Consider the following 10,867-nt stretch of genomic DNA (forward strand, 5'->3'; position numbering starts at 1 on the left):
TGGAAACTTTTAAACAATCCATGACTTAAAGAGAATAGCTACTCTTCCTCAAATGAATCGACCTCATATCTTTTCTGTGTAAAGACTTGCTGTTTTCATACAGAAAGAGACAACTTATTTCACTTTCAAAAGAAGGGAACTCACACCATCCTGTTTGCTGCTCTTTGGGCAGAAGAGAGTGTTCTAATTCATGCTGCTGGAGTCTAAAGATGCACAGATATAGTTAACAAAAAATGTCTCAGTTTGTGTTTTATGGCTAGGCCATTATCTAAGAGAGCACATTTCCTTGCAGAGGGAATCATAAAATGTCCGAAGGCTGGGCTAAGGACTAGGAGAGTAGCTGTGAATTCTTGTATGACTGCATGCACACACATTCCCAAATCAAAGAGTAATTACGAGAAAAATTAACATGGATTTGGGCATATCACAGGCTTCTCCAGCCACTTTTCTCGTCCACTCACGAACATAACTTTCATAGACTGAAGGAACTATTGTCCCTTGAGAAAAAAACAGGACAACATCACTGTCTCTTGATGAAATTAGGGGTTTTTGGAGGTTGAGGGGAATGCAAGCCAAACAGGACTAATAAGAGAGAGGCTGGAGAAGTGTCCAGCATCATTAGATGAAGGTCACAGCATCATTACCTTTAGGACAACACTTGTTTTGTGCAAGTGGAGGAACAAAGGGGATAAACAAGGAAATACCCCTCATTGGAAACTCAAGCTTTGTCACATACGTGGTTTAACTGCAAATGGAGCACCTCTATTATAATTCCTGCCCAGATCTTCCATTAGCTAGAGATGAAACATGGACTGTCTTACCTCCTCACATAAGAAGAAACTTCAAGAGAAAAAAGACGATAAACAGGACAGGCAGAAAAGGTGAATGGATTTTTCTGTGCTTCAGTATATCTTACCTTCTTTGGAAACTGCTCCAGACTTCCACCCCCCAGGACAAAGGACCTGACACCAACAGCACCAAGATGTGGCTGGGTCTTCTATCGCTATCACTGCATGAAGTTTCAGGGCAGAGAGCAGAGCTGAGTTCTCAGAAAGCCTTCTCTAGCCCAGCGATAGGGCAAGGACTTCAATATTCCTACTAGACTTCCCTTTCTCGCTCCCCTACTGCAGTGACCACACCTGTGCCCAGTACAGCCCCACAGGTGGTTCCCATATCCCAGCAGAAAGAGTGGGTGAAAATAAACAGTCTTTGCAGCTTCTCCAGGTAGCATGGAACTACGGTGGGAAGAGGGGAGGTAAGTCTGGGGTGAATCAGGTTCCTTGGCTTATGCTCTGCGTAAAACACATAGCCTGCTTAGAAGAGGGGCTCCTGCCTACCTAGGGAGATGATGCACTTTAACTCTGATGTCTTTTTCATTCACCACCAGCTGGCAGCTGCAGTTATTCATACCCTCTACACCAGGGCTGGGAGCACAGCTTGGCTCTAGGACTGACCTCCAATCACCTACAGGTGTTCCCCCATTCCTGAGGGGGCACAGGAATCCCACCAGCAATCTTGGCTTCACCGGAGGAGAGGCCAGGAGCCCTCTGGACAGGCCGAATGCAGAGGAACGGTGAGCTAAAAGAGCGGGTATGATGCACACGGAGTTCACCACCTCTGTGGTGCTATGCTAAGGGAATAAACCCCAAAACTGGAAAGCAAAAATAAGAGGTGTGGAGAAAGCAAAAGTCAGTTTAATAAAAAAAAAGAGGTTTGATTCATGGATGTTTACATGACCTATCAGCACAGAAATGAGGGGGGAATCAATCAATCCCATGCTTTTCCAGGAACGGTGTCTGCTGTTTTACGGTACGCTCCAGTGTAACACCTGTAACACCGCTTGCAGGTGACCCTGCCAGCCAGGGCTGTGCTCACAGCAGGAGCTTCTGCCAACATCGCTCCGCCTGTGAGGGATTACAGTTCTTCAAAGCCACAGGCTGACACAGCAGTGCCAGCAGAAGCCGGTAATGTAGACCTGGCTCCGGATCAAGGGCACATTTTGCTGGGTAGTGTAAATCGCGGTTTGTCCACACAGATCTGGTAATGCTCAGTTGCATGGAGAGTTAAAATGCTGTGGCTGTTCTAAGGTAATCACACCATAACAGTGTGCTTTAGCACTTTACTCCTATGTGGGACAGGAAATAACCTACACTGGTCTTAAGGTACTTCTGAATGTGTCTCATTGTGAGGCTGCAAAAATTAAATGTTAAACGATCCCTAAGTTGTTCTGTAGATATTGTAATTCCTACTTTTGACAACGCCTAACTTGTGTCATTCAAACCACTATTCCAAGTGATCTACAGCCTCTGTGATTCAGAAAAAAGGCAAGAGGGGGGAAAAAACATGAGCACAAAAACATGAAAGGACTCTCCTATGATGGCAAGAGTTGGGAGAAAACCTGGGCCTCTGGTCACCTAGCCCAGAGCCATACCCGTCAAGCCTCATAGCTTCTCGCTGATAATCGCAGCTCTGCTTCCTGCCGTTTGGATGCAGCAGTCAGCCGCCTGGACTCCAAACAAGTGTTCACCGCTCTAGGCAAGGGACAACATGCCGTGACACAGGCTCTGCACCCGGGCTAGCAACAGGTCTTGTTACTACAGAGAGCAGTGGCAGCCTTCTCTGAAATTTCCTACAGAGCTGCTTCAAGGTGGATCCCCTGAGGAGTTTGATTCACTGGGATTACTGAGGAAAAAGCAGGAGAGGGCTATGCCTCTTCTCCCAAGTAGAATAGCATCGCTTCATTAAGGTGCCCTTTTGGCACTGGAAGGGGGATGAGCACCGCTCGCCCTCAGTAATGCACAAAGATGACACAGGTAGCTGCATTTCCACCTGTAAAACCTAGTCCTGCATACCAGCTCTTAGCTGGAAGACCAGACAGAGCCTGTGGCCCACAGGAATGGGAAACAAGCCCTCAATCCAATTTCCCAGGGAAAATACCCACTGATTTCAACAGGAGTGGCACCTTCCCTCCTTGGGTACAGGGATCGGAAAGACAGAGCACTCTCTAATGGGTATCTCATTTCCAGTTGCTATCAAAGTGCCACATTTCAAGGAAGATGAGGATTGCTCTTTTCATTGGCATGTCTGAAAAAGAACTGAAATTCCAGAAGCAAACACTAAAAACTTGCTGACTACCAAGCTAGCAAGAGCACTGAGTGTTGTAACAGGGTGTGTACCAAGGAAAGTTAACCGAACCTGACACTCCAAGAGAATAACAGAAGCTCCCTAAGAAAGGTGTGTGCTGCAACAAAGCCCTGGCAGATGACCTCTCAAAAGACTTCCATCAGAATGAATAAAAACCTATTTAATGAGATTAACTGATCATTTTGCTCCACCCTCATTATAACACTCAACGAGAGAGAGGAATGTTTTTTCAGCCGAGTATCTGACTCCATAGGGAATGCCAGAGAGACTGTGACAGAAGATATTTAAAATACACAGGGGAACTCTCCGTCACTGGAGTGTGATAGTAACTAACTTAGTAAATAACTTACTTAAACAACTACTTAAACACCTTAGATAACAACTTAAACAGTGAGTAGCCACTGAAACTAGTAGGTGTTTATGCAGAGTTCGTATCAGAGAAACTATTTAATGATTTTAAACATACCAGTGTGAAAAATCTAAGCTGATGTGGATGAAGCTACAACAATCCAAGGTGCATACCAGCAAGTATGTCACTTCCAGGTAACCCTTTTTTCTTTTGTTTAAAAAAAAAAAAATACAAACAGGGTACACTGCTCTGCAGAGCTTCAATTTCTTAGGTGTGGACAAAAACCTAGGTTTCTGTTTAAAGATTGATCATCATCTTTTTATTCATTATTTTTCCTCCTTAAATTTCAAGCAGACTAAACCTATTGGCTAACACTGTGATGAGTATTATTCCCCCGGGAACTCTCAGGGAGTCTGAGTTTAAAAGACTGAGGCAAAGTCAGTGCTCCTGTAAGTGTCAAAGGAGCTCACTTTTTCCAGTTCCCTGCCACACTTTCTTGAGCTCATCCCTTAAATCTAAGCTCATTTTGGCATAGTGCATCTTCATCGCCCTTCACTCTGTAAGATCACAGGTACATCTGTATAGGGTATCATCGTGAAATTACACAGCCAAGCTCTCTAAATATCAAACTGTCAAGGTTGGAAAGTCAGACACAAAGGACTGGAGGACATCTCAAGCAACTGCCAAAAGTCCACCTTTCTGCACTGAGGCAGGATCAAAGATACCCAGACCAATAGATGTTGCCTACCCTACTCCTTAAAGGCTGCTGGGGAAAGAGACTTCATCGGCATCTCAAGGTTATCCAGTCCAAGTTTTTCACACCATATGCAGTGTTTCACACTTTCCAAGATATTTGGAAGAACTAGAGACCTGATTCCCTACTTCAGAGCACAGCAGTTTGGCTGCCAGAATTCTTCATGCCCCAGTGCACGTGTCAGGGGAGTGACTGCCTCAAAGAACTAATTCAGTCCTCCCAATGGAGCCCAGCCCAGCCAGCTTCAACCACCCTCCCTACAGAAAAGTCTCCTGCAGAGGCTCAGCCTCCGTTTCCTCATCCTACTGAAAAAACACACACTGAGCCAAAAGGAATCCCAGTGCAAGGTCCAGCCTCACATGCCTGGGCAGCAGACTCTGGCGATGGCAAGACTTGCTTGCTGTGTAGCTGAGGCATGAAGCAATCTCTAATTTTAAGCAGTTTCATTCCAAAAGGCACGCTCCACAGTTACGTTTCTTTATCCATACAGATGTGGTGCTGATACAGCTGTGGTACATGAAACTTTCTGCTCAAGGCAACACAACTGTGGCAAAACAGGATTTGCATGACAACTTAGAGCTGAAAAACGAAAGTAATCAAGAAAGATTTGGGGCTTTGAAGAATCAAAAAAAAAAAAAGAAGGTGCAACTGATTGTCCGCCCCAGTCTACTCTCATCACTGGAAGTACAGTATTGGCTACATGATACTAAGACCTTGCCTAAGTTCTCTTTAAATACTGCTGCTGAAATCACTCACACTTAACCCTGTTGTCTCAATAGCTATCTTGTCAGACAGCACGATCATTCCCCTCCATGGAGAAAATGCAATCACCTTGTTACTTTCAACAGAGTCAGCTGATAATGCTTATTTTCTTAATAAATTATTTCTCATAACGTAAAACTTTAAGCTACTATAAACACATCTTGAAAGCACACCACAATTTTAATCAGTTTCAAACATCAGATGTTGGGTTTGATATTTATGATTGTTCTGACTGTTTCATTTAAGCGCTCCTTTTGTCTATGAAAGCAAAGATAAGAAAATTATCTGGGACACCCACTGTAAAGTCTCCAGTCTAAGAGGAAGTTTCCTCTCTCACTGACTGTCAGATGCTAATAGCTGCTGTTACTATTTTCTGTATGATATAAGGCAAGTGGTCTTAGAGAAGTATCCTTCATCCTGTACAAAGTAGTCATTGAGTCAACGAATCGAACTGTGCCCCTGTGGTTTCTAAAGGGCACATTCTTCTAAATCCATTTTAATCTACAGGTGGGAAAAAAAAATCTCTAATAACCATAGTCAGAACTCAGTGTGGTATTATGAGGAGGTGACTGGAAATTATTTCTTTTTAAAGCCTCTTTTATAAGGATTCCCCATCAGCCTTTAATTAGCGTACCAATTCCTATTCAGAGGCTCCTGGTTGCTTATGGCACAGTTCAGCACTCACCGAAGGCAAGAAGACTGGTGGATGCCCTTGAACTTGGTGGAGTCTATAGGAGGGCTTAGAGCCACTCAGGGAATGCTCTAGTACCAACACAAAGTTAATTGAGCAGGCCTTTGACGCACAGCTCTGGGTATCAGCCTTTGGCAGAGTTTTCCTATGGAAGATCAGAAGAAAATCTGGACTTCCCAATTTGGGGCTACGTAAACATATCCCAGGTACTCGGCAGGTATAGCACTAATTTGTCTTGCTGTAAAGGAAAGTGAGATGATCTATCAACCTATTCAATTTGACTATTTACACATATTTTAAATCTTTGCGTACCTAAAACTACAATAAAGTACTTCAGAGTATCTGCCAAAATACATACAGTATTCTGCTAAAGGCAGATATATACCGTCAGGTATATGTAAGATCATTAGTTAGCTATGACAGGCAATTTACTGTGATTTATCTTTCAGGATCATCTCATTCACAAGGAAAATTGAGTGTCAACCACATCCATAACCTATACATACCGTCTAAATACTTGAAAATGTGATAATAGGTTAAAGGATGCCGTAGACAACTCTCCAACACAAGCCAAAATATTTAACCCGAAACCTTTTGGAAAAGAACCTGAAAACACCAGTAGCCCAGCCAGAACTCTTACTAACACCAATTGCCAGGGGCTAACGAACATAGAAAACTCTTACCTAGCACATAATTTTACTGTTGCTGGGAGAGCACAGCTCAGTTGTTTCGGTACAGGTCCAAGAAATTTGCTTCTTATGGTTTTCTGTCTGAGCCAGACACAAATTAAGCCTAAATTAAGAGCTGAAACGATTCAATGGAATGCAAGAACAAAGGTCAAAACTTAGATCTCTGGCCTGCAGGTGCACATCCTGAGCTAAATAAGGCCATCCACCTTCTGGGGATGATTAGCAACAAAACCAGGAGTGAAACATTTGGGGTCTGATCCATGTGCCACCTTACGTACCAGTTCCTCCATTAGCAAACCCTACCCAGCCAGAATCAGATGCCCTGGGCTTCACTGTAATAGCAGGGCAACAGTAGATCAGTCTCCAATGGCTCCACTGGAAATTAAACCATACTGAAACACGTCACAGCCACTTCCTCCACTTACAATGAAGGATGATGGATCAATCCAACAGGAGCTACCAAATTCATACAAAATATTTCAAACAGACATTCCTCCTTACCATCTCCACCTCGCCTAAAAAAATATATTTAAAAAAAAAAAAAAAAGGTCATAGGCCTGTGGGTTACTGAACCTTTTAAAGGATTTCTTACACCCTGCAGAACAGGTGGAAAGCTCTAAAGCACAGCCTGGCGATTTAGTCTACACATGCCAGATTCAAGATTTGGCCAAAAACCTTAAATGAACCAACATAACAGCTGCCACAAAAGCCGACAACCTCTAATCAATACCTTCCATGCTTAAGACAGAACAAATCACCTCTCTGCAAAACATTCTTATGCCTGCAAAGAGTAAATAAATTGCAACAAATAGAAGTTCAAGTTTCGCTTGGTTTAAGAACCCCAGGCAGAGCCCCTAATTTTTCAACAGCAGCACATGCTTAATGCAGAGCAGCAGTGATGAAAGCAGTTGAGGCACCTGTGAGATACCACAAAATACATTTTAAAAAATAAGATATTCGCCAAGGCTGCAGATACATGTGTGTTGCAAGAACTAATGAAGCTTAAAAACCACTGAAATTGTTAACACAATGAACAGGAAAATATTGAATGTGTTAAAAGTATTTTTGCATTACTTCATTCTAGATCTTTTTATTCCCTAATTTGACTCTGGTTTTTAGTCTAGATTATAAAGAAGATTTAAAACAGGGAGCTTTTTTTCCCTTCCAATGAAGGCTTCCCATTAATAAAAAGGAAACAAAGAAAATGAAGAAAGTGAGTAGTAAAACTTTTACAACATAATAAAATATATCAGAATCCCAGTGCAGCAGGATTGGAATTGTCTAAAGATGCTGAATTATGATCGGTTGTCATATAAAGTTCAGTCCAGAGTATTAGCAATCATATTCTCTAGCAACATGTATATAATTGGGAGATCTTCATAATAACCCTCAGTTTTAAAGGCTCATAAAAACTGCGTTTTACTCGTAATTTGCAGGAGGAAAGAAGAATTCTTAAAGGAAAGGAACATCTTTCCCTCAGTAAGAAAGACTCTGAAGGCAATATACTGTGTATTTTAAAGCAGGCAACCCTAAAAGCTCTCTTTTCCTTTCACAGTTTTCAGTGGGTTATTAGACAATCACTCAGTTTAAAAATATAAATATGTATCTATAGCACACACACTAGAAAGAAAATCCATATCACAGAGAGAGAAACCTTCTGAAGGTATACTGGAAGCAAAGCATGTTAAATTACAAGTACAGAGTTACTTTAAGGTAAATATCTTGATGTAGTATTGTAACCATCAGTAAAACAAGCTGTGGCACTCATGCACAGAGAAAAGAAAGGATGTTGGTTTTATGAAATGTGTGTAAAGAACATTTATCCACTTCCAAAATACAGCATGAAAATAATTATAAAAATATTATCGGCACTTGACGCTCTGGGTAGACTCCCAAATGTCTCTATGTTTTCTCAATTTCTCCGCTGACATTCTAAAACAAAATCCTTTCAGTTTGTTAGAGAGTCAGCTACCGAGTGCCATAAACTTCCAATTATCCCAGCCACTTCTGGAGTTGCCAAAGCAAAGCTGAAGTAATGAATAGGATGCTGAAGTTTCTGTATGGAATACTAAAATACAACCTGTCACCAAGCCCAGATATTTTAACTTTATACTTTTGCCAGAGTAAAGCCTTTTTGTAAATAAAATGTGTTTGTTTCCAAATAAAGCTACTTCAAGCTGTTTTGGGAAGCAAGTAAGTAATAATAATAATAACAACAACAACAATTTCCATTTGGATTTCAAAACCTGATGAAAAAAAAAAACAGCACATGTCAAGCCTAGTGTTTTCCTACCTGCAACAGGTAAGGACCAGCTCTCAAATGCCACCTTGGGATAGTTCAGACTAGTAATCCCGTTCATGGTTAGATGAGACATCAACATGAACAAGAAAGGAAAAAAAAAAACAAACAAACCAAACCAAAAATATCTACCCTGTCCTCCTTTTATTAGCAATGCCTACAGCAGTGGTTAAGACCCGGTAAGCAAGCCGAGGACCCAGAGGACTAGACTAACCCAAACCCACTGTTAGAGAGAACCAGGTTTAAGAAGAGACTTACTGCTTGCCATGTGACTGGGGGAGGTATGCTGCCCATTGGGTGTGCTGGAGGTGAGGTCAATGGCCATGCCGGAGTGCTCCCTTTCGGGCGAAAGCTCATTGTCACCTGCTTTCACAAAACAAGTCCCCCGTAAGTTTCCATCCCTTTCATCAGCAGAGCAACACAACAGTTTAAAAAGTACAACTTGCTTGCTCCCTTCGCCCTTCCCTCCTCTACCATGGGGTCTTCCACAGCCTGCAAAAACTGAACTCTCAGTGGCCACAAGTAAACATTGACTCTGAGCCCCCCCACACCTACTGTCACCAGTCTTCTACGCACACACCTGTGACAAACCTTGCCCCAGATGCTTTGTCTCAAGAGAAGTTAGGATTACTTTTCATTCGCAGACACTGAGAACCCAGGCTGGGCAGGAGAAGTCTGAAACAGTACTTCACCGTACGGACCTCTCCCCCAAAGCTCTGGGTTAACTGACAGTTAAACAAAGCACTTACACAAACCCTGACACAGAAAACAGGAGAAATGCATAGTGAAAGCAAAAAAAGTTTTTGGCTGCTATTTGAATTTTTGAAGATGAACTCTCTTCTCATTTGCAAAGTTCATTCATCCTCAGCAAATATTTAAACCCAGAGGTACTCAGCCACGCACCCCTCCCCACACATTTTTCAGTCATATACAAAGTTTATGTTTAAATGCTATTAATGCAGTGTTATCTCAACGCAAAGTCCATACACAAGGAAGCTAAAGTTTCAGGTGTCTGCATTATAGAAAGGACAGTGGGAAAAGTAATTCAGAATAATCAAATGAAATGACTACTTACATGTTATATATCCATCAGCAGCCTCTGCTTCCATAGTCAAAGTGCAGTGCTGCAAGGCAGAAAAGTACACCCTCAAAGATGCCTGCCAGTATCAACCATTAAATGATTAAACTTACTTAAAGCCCTAAGTAGTTGCCCATTTTACTGCTGTTGCAACCATTGCCTAGAGAAACATGCAAGTGTACTGCATGTGCTCATTTGCAAAGCACTGAACTCTTCCTGCAAATTATGTGAGTAGAGAAATTCAGCTGCCTCCTGGGCAGGCAGCACTGGGATCATCTTCATCTGACTCTACCCCTGTCTCCCACTTGCATTTCTACCTGATCTGAGAGTTTTCTCCCTGACTTTCCGCTTGTTTTGTTCAAGCTGGGATGGCAATGATTTATCAATTACCAGCTCTCGCAGCCAGAACAGTCTTTGAGGAGATGGATACTATTAACAATTGCTCTTTTCACACGCACTCCAAAAGACTCCATCCCGATCTAAACAAAATAAAGCCCTCCCGTGTCTGTTCCCCTCTGAGAGTTACTACAATTCTTTGTCTCACACCACCATACACGGACGCACACACCTGTACATGCACCTGTTCACTCTAACCCTATTTATCTGCCACAGCATGGGACCAAACATCACACTTAATACTCCCAGATCATGCATTTTGTGGTGTGAAGCAATCTTAAAGTTTCTGGAAGCACTTTGCTGACACAGAACGAGCTATTACTTTCCAGAAACCCAAGTAACTGTATAGAATGACACCCCCTAGCTATCATTTGATATATATTGAGGGGAAAAAAAAAAAAAAAAAAAAGATAGATCAATAATCATAACTATGTTCTTTTAAGTGGAAAAGTTAAGAATCTGACATGACCAGAGGAGAATTTTATTTCCTCTCTCCCTCCACGGCCTCTTTTTTGCCTTTAGTTTCAAAACTCTCACTGCACCAGGCAGCTAAATTATTCACAATGAGCCATTTCTGTATTGATCGCCAAGTATATTTAGCCCTGGCTCCTGGAATTTCTCCATTACTTACTGGAAAACAGGCAGCTTCACTTCTTGTCTCCAAAACCACTTCCCTCCCCCTCCCTTAACCCGCTTTCCTTCCCC

The 10,867-nt window shown here is 42.2% G+C and overlaps 1 protein-coding gene across 6 annotated transcripts in view; it reads right to left on the minus strand.

Moving 5' to 3' along the window:
- Positions 1-9,808, minus strand: part of IKZF2 (IKAROS family zinc finger 2) — a 115,863-nt gene extending 106,055 nt beyond the window's left edge. For 4 of the 6 annotated variants that reach the window (XR_003398800.1, XM_026852694.1, XM_026852696.1 and 1 more), the window contains exons 1-2: positions 9,764-9,808; positions 8,947-9,054 (exon numbers count right to left, since the gene is read on the minus strand). Coding sequence is in view for 5 of the 6 variants with exons in the window: in XM_026852694.1 (XP_026708495.1) it covers positions 8,947-9,054; positions 9,764-9,797 (142 nt within the window). In the remaining variant the exon portion in view is untranslated. The remainder of the gene's footprint in view (positions 1-8,946; positions 9,055-9,763) is intronic. The other 2 variants (XM_026852695.1, XM_026852693.1) reach the window with 1 other exon arrangement.
- Between the last annotated feature and the right edge of the window lie 1,059 nt (positions 9,809-10,867).

Source organism: Athene cunicularia (genome assembly GCF_003259725.1).
Source record: "Athene cunicularia isolate RWA chromosome 7 unlocalized genomic scaffold, athCun1 chr7_part1, whole genome shotgun sequence".
Taxonomy (NCBI): Eukaryota; Metazoa; Chordata; class Aves; order Strigiformes; family Strigidae; genus Athene; species Athene cunicularia.